General features: G+C 35.8%; 1 protein-coding gene across 16 annotated transcripts in view; it reads right to left on the minus strand.

Annotated features, from left to right (window-relative positions):
- LOC141387190 (uncharacterized) overlaps window positions 1-19,882 on the minus strand; it is a 225,527-nt gene that overhangs the window by 43,503 nt on the left and 162,142 nt on the right. Inside the window, exons 3-4 of one of the 16 annotated variants that reach the window (XM_073956472.1) lie at window positions 6,164-6,542; window positions 5,745-6,097 (exon numbers count right to left, since the gene is read on the minus strand). The exons of 11 other annotated variants lie outside the window; for them this stretch is intronic. In XM_073956472.1, the coding sequence (XP_073812573.1) occupies window positions 5,852-6,097; window positions 6,164-6,542 (625 nt within the window). In that variant the 3' untranslated portion in view covers window positions 5,745-5,851. Of the gene's footprint in view, window positions 1-24; window positions 407-5,744; window positions 6,098-6,163; window positions 6,543-9,299; window positions 9,630-9,697; window positions 10,077-11,903; window positions 12,340-12,425; window positions 12,799-17,779; window positions 18,201-18,356; window positions 18,730-19,882 lie in introns of those variants that run through there. 4 more of the 16 variants (XM_073956468.1, XM_073956462.1, XM_073956469.1 and 1 more) reach the window with 4 other exon arrangements.

Consider the following 19,882-nt stretch of genomic DNA (forward strand, 5'->3'; position numbering starts at 1 on the left):
TACACGATCTATCAAAACACTTACCTTCAATAGGGTTGGCACTTTAAATGCCTTATCGCACAGTGTACATTGATGCTTCCTTTCAGTATTATGCTTGAATCGAATATGTTTCTTTTTGGCCTCACGTGTTGTGGACACAAATCCGCATATCTCACAACGATGTTCTCTGTCAACGTGAATATGCATATTGAGGACATGAAACTGTAGAGTGCTACGAGTCGAATACCATTTGTCACAGTAGGAACATTGTACGGGTCCTGTTTTGGGTTTTTTGTAATGAACAGCCCTCTTGTGCTTCGATAGGGAGTTACGAGTGCGCAACACTTTACCACAAATGTCACACATGACCTCTTTAGCGGGATCATGGTATTCAAGATGCCGGGCGAGACGTTTTTTACTTGGATATCTGTAATTGTAAGGAATTTTAAAATAATATAGTAAAATCGAAAACTCGACAACTGAAAGCCAAATATGGCTTAGCAGCAAATACAGAAACTACCTTAGTAATAATGAAGAATTAATGGCCGTGACGAAAGTTGATTTGTGAGAAACATAGTTTTTTTTCTTAAAAGTATAATTATCATTTACAATCAATTGTATTTATATAAGTTAACCTGATAGGCGACAATTGGTCTATCCCTGGACTAGGCTCTAGAAACGTGCGTGCTTTAACTTAACTTTCAACTGGTTGATGAGCAGAGGCAAAATGCTGCCAATATGGTCAAAGGTTTTCCAAATATGGTATGATATTCCAGAAAAATGTACATGACTATGCAGTGTAGAGATTAACTGATAAGCGATCTGAGTTTAGACTAGTAAGAAAGCCTCGGCCACGGACCTAAAGAAAAGAAGTTAACACAATACTTCTGACGTCTATTTCTCAGGAAGTACGGACTTGCCCGCGAAAAATTGTACTGTCGTAACTAGGGCAGCATACAATTGTTGACAAAAATTTAAAAACGATCCCAGGCGAGTCCCTAAACTGCACTCTTTCCAAACTTTGTGTGGGAGGTATCCAAAAGAGTGGTCCGATTTAGTCAATATTCGGACATATTCCGAGACTGTAAGAAATAATACTACGTTTAACGTTTGGACCAAATCGGTTTCTCCCTTCTTACGTATTACCCGGTTTAGTTGGTGGCGGCAGGCTTTTGTTAAATTTTGATTCATTATATGGTCAAGTATGGATTAGCCCCCCCCGGAAAAAATTGCGCTATCCAGAAGATGACAAAAAGAACTTGTTGCAAAAAATAAAACGATCCGAGACGAGCTATTAAACGGTAGTTTTTCCAAATATTGTGTGGGTATACCGAAGGAAGGAGTATACCGATTTAATCCATGTTCAAATCTGTAGTGAGATTCCGTAACTTTTTTTTGCCGTTGCCAACAAAATTCGGTAAAATTAAAACGCAAAATTATAAATGATAAATTGAAATACAAGTTGACAACACTTGAAGTATCGGTAGGCGTTACCGACAACTTTATTTTGGTTAATTATATTTCGTTAATTACCGAAATTATAAGCAAATGAAATTTTCCAGTTATCAACTCGAACATTGGTGGCGTCGATATTATTGTTTCTTCAAAATAGTCTGCCTCACGGTACATTTATACAAGGTAGAAGTGACAATCAGCTGTATTCTTACTTTTTTTTGTAAATTTAGTTTTCAAAATGTAATAGGGTCTACTCATGAAATTTGAAACTTCGAAATTTGCTACCATAAAATACTGTTTTTCTTCCTAAACTTATTACACGTTTTGAATGCTTTATATTTACATTGTCATTCAAATTTGTTCTATTTTGGAGGACTTTCAAAATGTATTTATTTTTTTGCAGAGAAAATTTTTGGAACGACCCTATTACTCAATATTTTCTTTGACAATTAATTTTCAATACCAACAATGTTGTTTTTGTAAATTTGTTAGTTGTTGTAATTCATGCACATACCTTCTATAAATTTACCTTGGTCTGCCTTAATCCCATTGTTGTTGTTTTATTATATTAAAACAACTAATTTATTAGTGGAAAAAGTTTGGCATTGTTCGCCAAGCGGTAAGACAGGGAAGACTAGTTTCGATCCACGCCACTGGATCTCATCAGTTCCCCTGGTTCTTGTTTGTGGATATTCTCCACCGAAGTTATTTTTCAATAACTTCTTCAAGAAACTTTTTATACCCAAACATCAATCGTCAGCTCGAAGTATAAAGGTGAACAATGAGAAGATTTTCTTTGGCAACCTAACACAACTCCGACGAAAATGTTTGCGAAATAAACCAAAGAGATCCAGTGGCGTGGATCGAAACTAGTCTTCCCTGCCTTACCCCTTGGCGAACAATGCCAAACTTTTTCCACTAATAAATTAGTTGTTTTAAAATAATAAAACAACAACAATGGGATTAAGGCAGACTATTTTGAAAAAAAAAAAAAAACAAAATTGCACTACTGATCTATGCCTGTAAATAATATTACCATATGCACAGTTATGAGCAATTCGGTTACTCCCTTCAAGAGTTAGAGTGCGTTCCATTTTAGCGAAACTTAAACTAGGGAACTTAAAATAAGTTTGGAAAAAACATTATGATAGCCAAAATTTAAACCAAATCGGTTGATCCGTTCGAGTGTTATCGTGTGCACCAGCCGGACAGACTGACGAACTTGGCTAAATCAACTACAAATTGTGTGATTTTCTTTGAAAACGGCAAATGTCGACTTATGCAAATTTTGATTTACTGGTGCCACGTTGTTGTACTTTTTGAGAGCTTTCCATATCACTTTCCGTTTTTGAAAAAATGTTCAGTTACTGATATATTTTTTTGCAAAACTACATAAGTGGGCCATTTTATACCCTCAGCATTTATGCTAACGAGGGTATATACACTTTCATTCGGGCAAAATGTGCCTCATCGAAATAATGGTTTCAGACCCCAAGTATGTTTGGACGAAATGTGTTCCAGACAATTTGGAGTCGATTTAGCAATGCCCGTCCGTCTGCTGTCTGTCACGATAACTCTCGAACGGATGAACCGATTTGGTCCAAAATTTGGCTTTCACAATATTTTGTCCAAACTTAGTTTAAGTTCGAAGATGGGTTATATCTTATATATAACTCTTGAAGGAAGTAACCGATTTGGTCCATACTTTGCACATCGTGAATTTTCTACCAGACTTAGATGAATTTCCAACATGGACTCAATCGGTCCACTCCTTCGGGTACCTTCCACACAAAATTTCGGAAAAGTTGTAACAACTTGTATTTGCTGCTCCCCATACGACGGTATAAGTTTCATCAGGGACAAGTCTATACTTCCTGACAAAATAGCCTGAAAGGTACAAAAAACCCATATAACACCGTGGGTAGTGGTTTGAGCGCAAGATAACTCTCGAACGGATCTGCCGATTTCGTCCAAAATGTGGCCTCCGTAATATTTTGTGCCAACTTAGTTTATGTTCGTAGATAAGCCATATCGGGCCACTCCTTCAGGTACCTCCCCACAAAAGTTCAACAATGTTCGGAAAAATTGTGCGCACGATAACTCTTGATGGGAGTGACCGATTTGGTCCATACTTTACACATCCTAATATATCTACCACATATAGATCAGGCTCGAATATGGACTATATTTGCCTACTCTTTCGGGTACCTCCCACACAAAATTTTGGATAAATTCACTTTAAGACCTGCTCTTTGAAGCAGTTTGCATTCGCTGCCTCAATTACGACAGTAAAATTTTTTCAGGGGCAAGTCCATACTTCTTGAGAATACAGCTCCATGCACCATATGTAGTGGCTGGAGAGCTCGAACCGAATACTGCGTTCGTCCTCACTTTGGATATCGTAATACTTCTTCGAATATTAGATGAAATTCGAAGGTGGTGCTTATAGGTCCACGCCTTTTGGTACCTCCCCCACAAAAGTTCGAAAATATTCGCTAAAATGGTACGCGCGATTTCTCATAGACGTAGCAACCGATTTGGTCCAAAGTTTGGATCTCTAAATGTTGTCGAAAGTTAGTTTATGTTCAAATTTGGGCCCTATCTGTCCAATCCTTGGGGTACCACCCTCACAAATGTTCAACATTTGTGTGTGGTTAGGGGTCTGTTCAAAGATTCTTTCGACATTTTGAGCGAAGGTTTTCCTAGTGGCCCTGTTTGCAGCGATATTACTTTTTTCGTAGACTAGTATGTTAAAAAACCCCTATCTATCGATATCACCGCAAATTTTTGAGCTTGAAAATTTTGAAAACCCCCCTAAATTCATATTTTTTTTTTGAAAAACATTATTTCTATCCACACAGACTAAGGGTATATATTTGTCGGCAAAGCCTACTGATACTTTATTACTTGTTTTTCTATCGTTCAACCATTGATGACTGGCCATGATAAGCAACAGTATTTAAAACCTAGGGTTGGATGTCCTGCTTAACTGAAAAATCGATGTGGAGTTGCCCTTTTCTTCTAAAGGAATTAGTTCAAGGTATTCCAAGGATATTTTACCTAGAAATGTTTAAATCATTTAAAGCGTTGTCATTAATAGGTTAGTTTTCATTGGGATTTATAGCTAAACGAGGAAACGAGTAGATTGCTTACGAGTAGGAATTTAAATAAATTTAAAACAAAGTATGTAAAAAGTATGACCCTTGTATTTTCTTTCCTTGACATTCAAAATCAACGGTAACTAAAGAGTGTTGTACTGCATTCTCGTAGTTATGCAACTAATAGATTTAAATTACATTTTGTCTTATTCCTTAGCTATAATATTTATATAAAACAATGTTTTTTTTTTTTTTTGATTTCGTCAACGAGATGAAGTCATTTGGTAATAATTATAGAAATCGCTAAATATTCCCCATAATGAGATGAATGTATTTGAATTCTGATGTTCTATCGCGATTCATAAACGGCTCATGTCCCATGGGCAAGGGAAATCAATACATCGTCACCTGAAATGCCCAAGACGTAACCCTCAACGTGCACAAATATACACTAGCTGCAGAGAAGTTTTAGATTACAAAAGTTATCAGCAAAATTCACCGAAATTACGCTGGAGGAATATAAAACGTAAATTTGGTAGTCAGGGAAGCTGCTTCTGGTCTTAAAATAGTTGCAACCCATAATATTTGCTTAATATGAATATTTTACCAGGTTATTGTCTAGTAAAAGTCCATTATTACATTAAAAGTAAAAAATTATATTTTTTGTTTTTACTCGGTAATCCGAACAATTAGCTAATCCGGACACCGCCGAAACATGTGTTGTCCGGATTATCGAGATTATACTGTACGTTTTTTGGAAGGTATGATATAAAATACCGCTGAAACAACATGAAACAAGTTTTTTAGAGTTTCAGAATATTCTGAAGAATTTCTAAGCACAGTATTTGGAATTTTTTTCGGCTAAAAGTTAGCCGGTTTAAAACCAAATAGTTTAGCTGCTACTGACCAGAATTCCAGAAATTGATTTAAATTTTGTATATTCTGTTTGTCCTAGTTCGTATATTGCTAAAGACTAAAATGAAACTGCCTATTAATTTCTGCGATAAAGCCCCGATCAATACAATAAAGGTTCATTTTAGCTCGGCCTAGATAAGGCAGAACAATCTACAATAACACAATATAACACAAAAACCAACTAGGGTTTTGCATTTTCAGAAAATGTCTTAAAGAAGATGTTTGCATTTTGCACGCTTGCACAGTTTGTTGAAAAAATATTTCACAGCGCCCATACCGAATTATTAGAAATTGTCATTATTAGGCTATAACTTTTATTCACATATTAAAGGCATCACTTTACATATTTTTAATGCAATTTAATTTATGTTTAATTCATTCATTTCAATTTTCTTTTACAGAAGCTATTCATTTATATCGTCAATTTCTTCAAATTCATATGTAACAACATCGTCATCATTGTCAATAACATTTGCTTCAAGTATTTTAACATTTATAGGTTGGGGTACGGAACGTGGTTTCACAGATTTCTTATATTCCTCTGGATGATGACGTTTACAGTGGTTTATACGATTCGATTTTGATTTGAATGTTGTTGGACACCATTCACATTTATATAAATCCACTCCGGTATGGATGGCCATGTGCTCCTGCAAATAAAAAAATAAAAATTAAATAACGAAAATCTCTAAACAAAAAATCCATGCTTATCTTACCCTCAACAGTGTTGGCACCTTAAAAGCCTTCTCACACATACCGCATTTAAATTTCTTTTCTATTCTATGCTTGAAACGAATATGTTTCAATTTAGCCGAACGAGTTGTAGACACAAATCCGCATATCTCACAACGATGTTCGCGATCGGTGTAAATATGCATATTGAGGACATGGGTTTGTAGCGTACCACGTGTGGAATACCATTTACCACAATAACTGCATTGTTCGGGAACTTTTGGTTTCTTAAAATGAATAGCATTCTTGTGCTTCTTCAGTGTTTCAACGCTACGCATTGTCTTACCACAAATATCACAGACAACTATATTCGAGGGACTGTGATATTTTTTGTGATTGTACAATAGAAGTTTTGTTGCAAATCTGAAAGAGGAGTAATCAAGAAATATCAATAAATACACTGCATAAGTGGTGATTAAAAAAAAAAACATACTTGGAAAGAATTGTGGAATTGAAGACAGTACATACGTTTTTACCAACTACGGAAAAGGGTCTCAGCACATTTATTTTTCTTATTTAAATTGTTGTTGTTCTTATTGAATTGTTGGATCAAGGGTTATCAGGGTCTGTTTCACTTAATGTTTGGAAAAAAGTTTCAAAGTACATTCCTATAATTAATTTTTTTAAACGTAAAAAAGGTCCTGAATTGTTCAGAAAGGCTTTTCCTATCTGTAACGGGAGATAGCGTATTTGTTAATTCCATTTTGCAAAGCCACATAAGCTTTGCAGAAAAACCAAACGCTTACATGAATTGTAAATGCCGTAACTTTTGCGCGCAATAACCAAAATTAGTATCTCGAACAGATTTGAGAATGGGAATTTTTTCTCAATTCATGTACCAAAAATTGTTCATGTAGCTTCAAAATTTTTTTTTTTTAATTTTGTTCACATAGAATATTAAAAAATGTTGGCTTTTCCTCATATACACTTGGGTAAGATGAAAATGTGCCTCATCGAAATGGTAATGGTTTTAGACCCCACCCAGCAAAAATTCGGATCCGTTAGTCATGATGTAACCATTATAGAGTAATATAAACAAAAATACCTACTTTAGTACTCCTTACTAAGTAATGAGTAGGGTGGAACAGATTATGTGTGTCCGACTATAAAACCAAGGGTTGTGTGTTCAATGCTCACCGTGGGCACGCGAGTTTTTTTGTTAACTAAACAAAGAACAGTTTGTGGTGTACATGTAAGCATTTAAACAACCCTTTATGTTCGTACGCCTGACGCAATTTGAAGTGTGCTCGGCTACAATCCTTTACGAAAGAACCCGCTGCCGTGGTCCTGTTTACAGCGATATAAAGTTTTTCGTGGGCAAGTCCATGCCATCGAGTGCAAAAAACTTCTGTTCTGTGTTGTTAGATGGAGTTTGGATTTTATGACTCCATCTAAATATGCCTAAATATTGACTTTTTAGAACAAATCACTTCAATATCTCTGAAACCAATTCGAATGTTTTTTTAACCTCTTCAGCTAATTTGTAGATAAGAGCATGAAGAAAATATTTGTGGTACCAATCAAATCGAAGGAGTGGACGACATGGCTCACCTTCGAACTTAAACCAAGTTTGAACAAAATATTACGGCCAAACTTTGGGCCGAATCGGCTGACCCCTTCAAAAGTTACCGTGCGCTCCCGCATTCAAAACGATAGTCTGACTATCGATAGTTTGCCAGCTCTATACTGATGTCGTAGGGGTTTTTATAGCTTTCGGGTCATTTTCTCAGGAACTTAGACTTGCCGCTGAAAAAACTTGTGCCGTAATGGGGGCAACAAATACAAACTGCTATAACAGAAATCAAAGGGATTCGAGAGCAGCTCTTAAATTGCACTTTTCCGGAAATTTTGTGTGGGAGGTACCCGAAGGAGATGACATATAAAGTCCATATTCGAACCTAATCTATGTCTCGTAGAAATATTGCGATGTGCACAGTAAACTTTTCGCTAAAATGGTGCGCACGGTAACTCTCGAATGTAGTAACCGAGTTGGTACGTTACTACCTTGGAGAGTTACCGTGCGCACCATTTTAGCGAAAAGTTTAGAATTTTTGTCAGGGAGGTACCAGAAGGAGTGTACAAATATGGCTCATCTTCGAACTTAAATTAACCCTGGACAAAATATTACGAACTTCAAATTTTGGACCGAATCGGCAGATTCGTTCAAGAGTTATCTTGCGCTCCAACCACTACACACGGTGTCATAGGAATTTTTTCACCTTTCAGCCTATTTTCTCAGGAAGTATGGACTTGCCAGGAAGTATGGACAAAGCGATTCAAGAGCAGGCCCTAAACTGAACTTTTCCGAAATTTTGTGTGGGAGGTACCCGAAGGAGTGGAACGACTGAGTCCATATTGGAACCTCATCTTAATCTGGTTGAAATTTCACCATGTGCAAAGTATGGACGAAATCGGTTACTCCCTTAAAGAGTTATCGTGTGCACAAAATTTCCGAACATTTTCGAACTTTTGTGGGGGATGTACCGGAAGGAGTGGACCGATCGAACTTAAACTAAGTTTGGACAAAATATTACGAAAGCCAAATTTTGGACCGAATTATTGGCCCGTTCGAGAGTTATTGTGCGCTCCAGCCAGACAGACAGACGGACATGGCTAAATCAACTAAAATACCTCTGAAAGAACATCAAATAATCATTTAAAAGTTTCAGAATTTTCTAAAAAATTGCTGAACACATTATTTGGAAAATTTTTGTAAAAAGTTACTTGGTTGAACTCCCAATAGTTTAGTTGCTACTGACCCGAACTCCAAAAATTTTGTAAAATGTTTTATATTTTTTCGATTTTGATGCCTTAGATGTAGTTTTTTTCTAATTCATCTATTTTAAACTGCTGGGGACTGCAAAGCAACATTACTATTAGTTTCTAAGATAAAGTCAGTGCAATAAAGGTTAGACCGTTTAGACTGGGCCTTAATATCCAAGCTCGATCTAAGAATACAAAACAAAACTAGGGTTTTGGTAGACTCAATATACACTTTCAAAAAATTGTCTACTGGAAGTTGGTTGCATTTTTGTACAGTGTTATGAAAGGCTATTTCACTGCGCCCATTTCGAATTATTAAATAGTTTTTCTTATAAGGCAATAACTTTTATCCACAAATTCAAGGCATCACTTTGCATATTTTTATTTAATTCTATTGATTTTTAATTCACTCATTTCTATTTTATTTTACAAAAGCACTTCATTTATATCGTCAATTTCTTCAAATTCATAAGTAACACTGTGGTCATCGTCATCATTATCTAGAATATTTTTTTGAAGTATTTCATTTTTTACAGATTGGGGTACGGATCGTGGTTTCACCGATTTTTTATACTCCTCTGGATGATGACGTTTACAGTGATTTATACGATTCGATTTTGATTTGAATGTTGTTGGACACCATTCACATTTATATAAATCCACTCCGGTATGGGTGGCCATATGTTCCTGCAAATAAAAAAAAAAACAAAAATTAAGTAAAATCTCTTAACAAAACAAATCCATGTTTCACTTACCTTCAACAGTGTTGGCACCTTAAAAGCCTTCTCACACATACCGCATTTGAATTTCTTTTCTATCTTATGCTTGAAGCGTATATGTTTCAGTTTAGCCGAACGTGTTGTAGACACAAAGCCACAAATCTCACAACGATGTTCGGTATCGGTGTAAATATGCATATTGAGGACATGAGTTTGTAGCGTACCACGTGTGGAATACCATTTACCACAATAGTTGCATTGTGCAGGAACTTTTGGTTTCTTAATGTGGATAGCATTTTTGTGCTTTTTCAGAGTATCAGCGCTACGCATAGTTTTACCGCAGATATCACAGACAACAATATTCGAGGGACTGTGATATCTAATATGACTGTGCAAAAGAATTTTTGTTGCAAATCTGAAAGAGGAGTAATCAAGAAAAATCAAGAACAATTTTGAACCAAAAAATGGGTAAAAATGTAGTTGGAAGGAATTGCTGGAATTGTTTATCACCTTGAGACAACCTTTAATGAAGTTTTAAGATATTTTTTCAATGTTCACACGTATTTTTACCAACTAAGGATGAGGGCCTATGAAAATTGAGCTAAAATGTACCTTCAAAGAAAGAGTGCTTATATATACTGAATATATTACACAGATCCACTCTGGAAGAAAAGGGTGCCTCTATATAGAGCCTTTCTGAAAGAAAGGGTGGTTCCGCAGAGCCTTCTGAATTAAAGGTTGCTTTCATAGACCCTTTCTGAAAGAAAGCGTGCTTCTACTGACCCTTCTGTAGCACATTTCTGAAAGAAATGGTGCTTCTACAGCACCTTTCTGAGAGGGAGGGTGTTTCTATAGCAGCTTTCTGAAAGAAAGGGTGATTCTATAGCACCTTTCTGAAAGAAAGGGTGCTTCTATAGCACCTTTCTGAAAGAAAGGGTGCTTCTATAGCACCTTTCTGAAAGAAAGGGTGCTTCTATAGCACACTTCTGAAAGATAGGGTGCTTCTATAGCACACTTCTGAAAGATAGGGTGCTTCTATAGCACCTTTCTGAAAGAAAGGGTGCTTCTACAGCACACTTCTGAAAGAAAGGGTGCTTCTACAGCACACTTCTGAAAGATAGGGTGCTTGCAGATCACCTTTCTGAAAGAAAGAGTGCTTCCAGAGCACCTTTCTGAAAAAAAGAGTGCTTCCAGGGCATCTTTCTGAAAGAAAGAGTGCTTACAGAGCACCTTTCTGAAATAAAGAGTGCCTCCAGAGCAACTTTTTGGAAGAAAGAGTGCTTCCAGAGCACCTTTCTGAAAGAGTGCTTCCAGAGTACCTTTCGAAAGAGTGCTTCCAGAGCACCTTTCTGAAAGAGTGCTTCCAGAACACCTTTCTGAAAGAGTGCTTCCAGGCACCTTTCTGAAAGAGTGCTTCCAGAGCACCTTTCTGAAAGAGTGCTTCCAGAGCAACTTTCTGAAAGAGTGCTTCCACAGCACCTTTCTGAAAGAACGAGTGCTTCCAGAGCACCTTTCTGAAAGAAAGAGTGCTTACAGAGGACCCTTCTGAAAGAAAGGGTGTTTCTATAGCACCTTTCTAAAAGAAAGGGTGCTTCTATAGCACCTTTCTAAAAGAAAGGGTGCTTCTATAGCACCTATCTGAAAGAAAGGGTGCTTCTATAGCACATTTCTTAAAAAAAGGTGCTTCTATAGCACCATTCGGAAAGAAAGGGTGCATCTATAGCACCTTTCTGAAAGAAAGAGTGCTTCCAGAGCATCTTTCTAAAAGAAAGGGTGTTCCTATAGCACTTTTCTGAAAGAAAGGGTGCTTCTATAGCACCTTTCTGAAAGAAAGAGTGCTTCCAGAGCATCTTTCTAAAAGAAAGGTTGTTCCTATAGCACTTTTCTAAAAGAAAGGTTGTTCCTATAGCACTTTTCTGAAAGAAAGGGTGCTTCTATAGCATCTTTCCGAAAGAAAGGCTGCTCTTTTAGCACCTCTCTGAAAGAAAGGCTGCTTTTTTAGCACCTCTCTGAAAGAAAGGCTGCTTTTTTAGCACCTTTCTGAAAGAAAGGCTGCTTTTTAGCACCTTTCTGCAAGAAAGGCTGCTTTTTTAGCACCTTTCTGAAAAAAGGCTGCTTATTTAGCACCTTTCTGAAAGAAAGTGTGCTTCTGTAGACCCTTTCTGGAAGAAAGGGAACAGATAGATAGCCTTATTGGACAAATGTTCGATATCAGGCCACCTAAGTAAGTTAAAAAAAATAGTTTTAAGAAATCATTTTGAATTGAATCTTTATCTATATTTAAAAGACAAATATGGTATTTACACAAAAATGTTGAAAGTTTTACGACTAGAGGTCATTCTTGGGTGTCACATGTTGTATGTATTCTTAATGCAATCCTAGCCAAGACCCGCTTGAGAGACTTGTGATTCATTTGCCTCATATTCTACTCTAAAATTAGGATTATTGCTTTCATTCTCATTTATGGTGGCATTTATTTGATCAGAATCAGGATTTTGAACATAATTCTCCATATTTTTAACAATTGCCGTTGGTCGGGTACGTCTTGTCATATTCGGTATATATTCCGTGGGATGATGACGTTTATAGTGGGTGGAACGATTTGATTGTGATTTGAATGTTGCATCACAAAATAAACATTTATATAAATCAATACCGGTATGTGTGGCCATATGCTCCTGCAAGTGATGCCAGAGAAAAAGAGAGAAGAAAGAAGTTAGTAAAACAAAACATAAAAACTCAAGTGTGTTATTTCAAAACTTACTTTCAATAAAGTCGGTGTTTTAAAGGCTTTTTCACACATTGTACACTTGTGTTTCTTTTCGGGATTGTGACGATATTGTATATGTTTCTTTTTAGCCTCCCGGGTGGAGGATACAAAACCGCATATTTCACACGTGTGATCTTCTTCAGCATGGACATGCATATTTATGACATGACGTTGCATTGACCAAAGGCTTGAATACCATTTGCCACAATGTTCACATTGTCGTGGTATTTTCGGTTCGTGAACTTTTTTCTTGTGATGCTGCAGCGAATTGATGGATGTCGTTACCGTACCGCAGATATCACAAATAATACCCTTTGAGGGTTCATGAATCTTAATATGACTCGTCAACAACACTTTACTAGAAAATCTGCAATGGCAATGAAGAAAAAGTGAAGAATTTTTTTCTTTAATTTGAAGTGGATTTTTTCGTTCTTTTTAAGAAATAATTGTTTGTTTTTTTGTTAATAATAAAATAGGAGGAAATAAAATTTGTCTCTCATAATTTTTTGCTACCGATCAATGGTTAAGTTTCGTAAACATTTGCTCTATTCCAGAAACTGAAATCATTTTTGAGAAAACAGGTCAAATAGTCATAACAAATAAATTATAGAGAACAAGTAAAACAGTATCAGTCGGATTTGCCGTCAGAGACTATTTGCCTGTGTGAATTGAAACTTTAATCCATAGACCCATCGAATACCTGCTACACAACAAGAATTCTTTTCACCAAAAATTTTGTATTTTGGTGGTTTTCAAAATTGTGTGTCCCTTTCTGAACGTACGAATATGGATTTGGATCAAAGATCAAAAGTGTTGGGGAAGAGGTACCTGAAGGAATGTACCGACGTAGTCTATTTTGGAAGTGAATCTATTTTTGAATACATTCCATTCGATAGACATCGCGCCCGCCAGTCATTTCTGTAGGTCACCATAGAATGTAGAGCTTTTGGTCCATTATATCAGGAAACATGGACTTACCTACATAGGAAAAAACTAGTATCGCTGTAAACAGGACCACTAGGAGTACCTTCGGTAAAAATGTTCAAATAATCCTCGAAAAAATCTTAAACTGCATTTAAATAAAAATATTTAACTTTTGTGGGAGACGTACCCTAAGAAGTTGGAACTTAAACTTACATAGCTTGGACAAAATATTTTGAGATCCAAGGTTTGGACCAAACCGGTGGCTCCGTTTAAGAGATTTGCACATACCATTTTAGCAAAAAATTTGGTAGACGGTCAATTGCCACAAAACTACAATATATTTTTCAACAAGAAAAATTCAGAAAGTAGATTAAGATGTGCCCTTTCAGATGGAAAAAAAATCTACTAAAAAGTTTCATAATTTTCTTGGAAAAAATTCATGAAAAATGACTTTAATTGTACTTTATAAGTGGGGGTCACCCCTTAAGTTTTTGTTACACAAAATGGGAACGTAGCATTAGTTGAAATCATGTTTTATTACACTGTGTGTAATTTTTTGTGTTATGGAAAATTAACCATATTCTGACCAGGGTTTCGGAGTCGAGGTATTTTTGGCTCGACTCCGACTCCGACTCCAGGCGAGTTTTTTTCACGACTCCGACTCAGACTCCGGGTCGACTCCGAGAGGGAATTCCTATCCCACTAAAAATGAATAAAATGTGCACAATTTTTTAACTTCCTATATTTTGGCGTATATAGGCTAATGTGTTAGTTTTTCCTTACATATTCCTTAGAAAGGGCATTCGTTCGAATACATTCGAAGATATCAATACTGTTTCTCCGAATCTTACATTGAAAAATAGCAAAGTTAGAAAGTTTTTGTCCGTTTTCCTTTTTTGAACGAGTATATTCTGGACGGAATTCTTCCGCGTGAGCAAATCTTTAATCCTTCAAAATATGTGAAAATGATGGGGCAATACAAATCGTAAGGACTACATGCAATAAAAACTATAAGCAATTCCCGACCAAGTTTCAACCTTTTAGTGTGATTAGCCTTAAATGGAGACCCCCAGTTGTAAAAATTCAATAAAAGCCATTTTTCGTGACTTTTTTTCTAGAAAACTACGTAACTTTTTGCCAGATTTTTTTCTTCATCTTAAAAAGAAAAGTATTACGAAGTTTTGAGGTCGTCTACGAAACCTTGTTTTTATTAAAGCATTTTACGGTGCCAACCCTATCTGGAAAACTAGTAAACCAATTGTCATATGTTTTTGCGGCCGTGTGGAAAATTGACCACATATTCTATGCTACCTATAATTTCTACTTTTTTCTGAAATTTGTATGTAGGGATCACCCCTTAAACTAAAATTCAGCGCTCAAATTTTGAACTTTGGTGTGGAGTGGATAATTTTATTGAAATATTTGAGATATATTGTGTACACCATTCAGCACGTAGGCAGATAGATGTTTTCTGGAACTGAAAAATTAGCAAACGATGAGATTTCGAGCATGAAAATATTCTACAAAAATGTTGCTAGGAAAATTTTATGCAGGGACGGTCCGTTCACTAGGACAAGAAATCGATATTGTCATGTTTTCATTGTCCTTTATCACTTTTACCAGACCCTTTCTCATGAAAACTCTATGATTATGTATTTCATTGAATTTCGTATATGCAATTGATTGTGTAGAAAACTCGAATACACATTAACTATATCTGTTCCTGGCGGACAGATCCGGTTATTTCAATGTTTACATCTAAAGCCCTCATTGAGTATATAATGAATCTTAGTAGGAAGATTCGCCGTTTGTCAGACTTCTGAGTTATAGCGGGATGAATCTGTCGTTAACCAACAACGAATTTATGATGCCTAATTCAGAAGCGTAACCATCCGAATTTGATAAACAGTTAATAGATTATGCGAAATTTACCGAAACACATAAACATAGGTTTTTTTGACAAAGTAAATGGAAAAACTGATAAAGGACAATGAAAACGTGACAATGTCGATTTCTTGGATATGGGAAATCTACATATAATTTTCAGTGGAACATTTTTCTAGAACATTTAATTTTGTTTTACTTTTTGAGTTCAAGAACTAAAAGGACATGGAAGAACTGAGCTAGGAGGACAGCATATTTGACAGAAATGTTCCTCATTCCATTTAACTGAAAACATGTCATCTAAAAATGATGAAACAATATCTCCAAACAATCAAAAAAATCATTATGTCATGACTCAGAAATTTAAGCTATGGGATCCTTTAGGGTTCTCAATTGGGGCTTTCATTCCCGAAAGGAATTTTCCTTCCCCAGATCTTAACTTGCATTTTGTGTCACAGGGTATTCAGTAAGATTTCCCATAGAGACCACAATGTCTTTAATAGAAGACAAGGATGACTTCTCATAAAAAACAAGATGAGAATACCAATAGAACTTTGTGAGAAGACTAGCTAGACTTCTGACGAAAGAGGTTAAAGGTCCAATCTTAATTCGATTGTCATAGAACTTTACTTTTGTTTGCAAAAATGTAACGAATCAATTGGATCAACAAAATAGGGATGAATTGACTACACTTCAAAGGATAGTAAATATCCTGTGAATTGTCATTTAACTTCGTCTAATACATAATTAGCATATATATTTTATTATACCTTTCTTTTAAAATAAATAATGATTTTTAAAAAAAGTTCTTGTTCCAAATTTAATATTACATTTCTAAATCGTGGAAAAAATTTTGCCCGGAGTCGGAGTCGAGTTATTTTTTTCGACTCAGACTCCGACTCCGACTCCAGCAAAATTGCTCGACTCCGACTCGTAGACTCCGACTCCGACTCCGAAACCCTGATTCTGACACCGCAGCGTAATGGAAGACGAAAAATAAGAAGACACGTGTCTCGGCGTTTTTTCCTGTTACTTCGAATTTCGCGGTTATGGGCCCCCAAAAACCTGAGGCCTTAATGTCAAAAAGGACCATTTTGTCAGGCTCATATCTTCTAAACCGCTAAGAATTTTGGTTTACTCGTGGAGGCAAAGTTGTAGCTCTCATCTTAAAGAATAATAATTGTGAAGACATAAAATCCATTCAACCTTATCTTCAAGGTCAAAATCGTTAAGGCCAAGTTTCCGTTATAATTTTTTCTCAGATTTTGGCCTACAGATATCAAACCGATCAAAATTGAATCAAACAACCAACTACAAAAATGTACCTTAGATCTCAATAAACAACTTTCTAGAACATACGAACCCTGTAGAAATGGTTCTTAAAGGTCAAAATAGCAAAACAAATGCAATTTTTATTTTCTTTTTTCGGTTTCTGTTCCATAGAAATTAAACCATTCAAAATTCAAGAAAACATTCAACCACAATAATGTAGCGAATAAATCAGTATACAACTTTGTGGAACATCAGAGCCCACTACGAACTGTTTTTAAAGGTCAAAATAGCAAAAAAAAAACTTTAGAAAATATTCGATTTTTATACTTTTTTCTCCGATTCTGGTCCATTGATTCCGAACCGTTCAAAATTCAAGAACACAAGCAACTACAAAAATTTACCTAAGATCTCAGTTAACAGCTTTCTAGAACATATGAACATTCTAGGAACGGTCCTTCATGTTCAAAATTCACTAACAATTATATTATGGTTAACGCTCAGGTCTGGAAATAACAAACTGTTCAACACTCTAGAAAATTTGAAAGGTTTGTTATTTACGGACCTGACCAGGAAAGAATGAGTAAACCTAATGGAATTTTGAGCTTAAAGGGCCGCTCCTAGAATGTTCATATGTTCTAGAAAGTTGTTAACTGAGATCTTAGGTACATTTTTGTAGTTGCTTGTTGACACGTGCCAAGACACGTGTCTTCTTATTTTTCGTCTTCTATCACACTGCGGTGTCAGAATGTGGTTATTTTTTTCGCACAGTGTTATAAAAACGTAAATTAGATTTATTATCACTTCATACTTTTAAAAGAAAATAACGTACAATTAATTACTCGATTTCGGATTTTTATCAAATTTACATACGTTTGGGTACGGCCAGCAGTGGTCAAAATTCTGTAATTTTTGAACGGATGAAGATATTTTCATAATTTTTATTTATTTGTTTTTTATGTTCGACAGGTAAACTTTTCAGTTTTCTGGTGAACCAAATTCCGTCTAGTAGTTGCAGAGGAATTCAATGTTAAAGTTAAACTTTTGAGTTTTTTAATACTTTGCATCAAAATAGGAGCGTTTTTGTAATTCCGATTTAATTCGACCGCACTTTGCTTGGGGTTTCCAGTGCTGATTGCGTATTGCGGTCAGTTATTTATGATTGACTGTTGTTGACTTTTTTCAATTTAAACGTTTTCCAATTTCACTGAAAGACTTAAAATTTCAAGGAGGTCAGTCTTTACACTAACTTTAAATATGAAAATTATATATTTAGTGCTTCCAAATTGGTTTATTTCGCGTTTTCAAATCCATCCAATTGTAAAAGAGAACATATAATAATGGTCCAAAAACTTGTTTTTATTAAATATCAGTAAATACTATACTCTAATATCAGTTGATACTATTTTCGATCATTTTCTTTCACCACTAAAAAAATGTTAAGTTGATTTCTTCTTGATTCAAAGATTCTGTTTGATTTGAAACAGCATTCGTCGTTGTGGAGTTCGTGGACTCTGTATCCAATTGATAACTGGATATGGCTTTGGGTAAGTCGCGTTTCACAATAGAGGCGTTATATTCAGCAGGATGATGACGCCTATAATGGGTATAACGATTCGATTTCGATTTAAATGAGGCATCACAATAGGCACAGCTATATAAATCAATACCCGTATGTGTTGCCGTATGCTCCTGAAAGAAGCCAATAAGAGAGAGAGAGAGAATAATTACTAATGGGTACTTTACACGATATGTTATTTCGCATATGTGCTGCCACTTGGCATATACATTTTGTATATATATGTAAGAACATATCGTGTAAAAAAAATCGAACGAACAACCACTTACTTTCAACAGAGTCGGTGTCTTAAATGCCTTTTCACACATTTGACATTTATGTTTCTTTTCCGGATTATGTTTGAATAGTTTATGCTTTCTCAATGCTGTACGTGTGGTCGAGACAAAACCGCAAATTTCACAACGATGTTCATTATCGGCCGTTTTATGCATATTTAGAACATGCTGTAACATATGTGATTTGCTCGTATACCATTTTTGACAATATTCACACTGTGCTGCCACCTTGGGAGCGTGTACTTTTTTCTCGTGCTTTTTTAGCGCATCATGAGTGGGCTTGACCGCACCACATATCTCACAAATAAATTCTTTGTCGGGAAAATGATATTTTAGATGCCTAGACAAATACGCTTCACAGGCATATCTGAAATTATATGATATGATTGGAAAGAAAATGTGTGGGGAATTTCAGAATAGGCACAATTAACTGAGAGTGTGTGTTTTCAAAGAGATGTTTAGTTAAAAGTGATGAGAATATAAGAAAAAAATAGAGTACAATAGAAAATTGGAAGTGTTTGAATTCCGTATGATGAAACAAAATACTTGCTTCCCCTTCCCACAAGCCTATAAATTATTCAGAAATATTCGATATGTTTCAATATACATAAGCCAACTATCAAGGGCTATAAAAAAAGGTCGGCCAGTTAGACCGATTTTTATACCCTCAGCCTTTAGGCTAACGAGGGCACCATTTTTTCTGAAAGGGTCCATAGAAGCACCCCTTTTTCAAAAAGGGTCTAAAAAATCTCCCCTTTTTCAAAAAGGGTCTATAGAAGCTCCCCTTTTTCAAAATGGGTCTATAGAAGCTCCCTTTCGTTAATAAAGGGCCCATAGAAGCACCCTTTATACACAAAGGATCTATAAAAGCTCCTTTTCGTTAAAAAAGGGCCCATAGAAGAACCCTTTATTCAGAAAGGATCTATAAAAGCACCCTTTAAACTGCATTTAACAAAAATGTTGATCTTTTGTGGGGGAAGTACCCAAGGGAGACGACCGATATGGACCATTTTCGAAGTTAAACTAAATTTGGACAAAATATTACGAAGGCCAAGTTTTAAAGCGAATCGGCTGATTTGTTCGAGAGTTATTCTGCGCTCCAGCCACTACACATGGAACCATAAGGTTTTTTTACAGCTTTCGGGCCATTTCTGAGGAAGTATGGACTTTCCCTTGAAAAAAACTTGTACCGTCGTAATGGAGGCAGCGAAAACAAGTTGTTACAGCAGAAATCAACCGATATCGCTTATCTTCGAACTTAAACTATGTTTCGACAAAATAGTACGACTGTAAAATTTTGGACCGAATCGGTTCGCTCCAGAACTTCACATGGTGCCATAGGTTTTTTTTTTGCAGATTTCGGATGATTTTCTCAGGAAGTATGAACTTGCCGCTTTAAAACATTTTAACAATTTTTTGTCCGAGGGCTCTGATTTCCGATTTTTTCAAATATTTTCTGATTATTTTTTTTTTCGAAATTTGCCAATTTCTTCAAAGTTCTCCTAGAAATTGTACCGTTT

The sequence above is a fragment of the Musca autumnalis genome, unplaced genomic scaffold, assembly GCF_047663935.1.
Source record: "Musca autumnalis isolate F117 unplaced genomic scaffold, ASM4766393v1 scaffold_5, whole genome shotgun sequence".
Lineage (NCBI taxonomy): Eukaryota > Metazoa > Arthropoda > Insecta > Diptera > Muscidae > Musca > Musca autumnalis.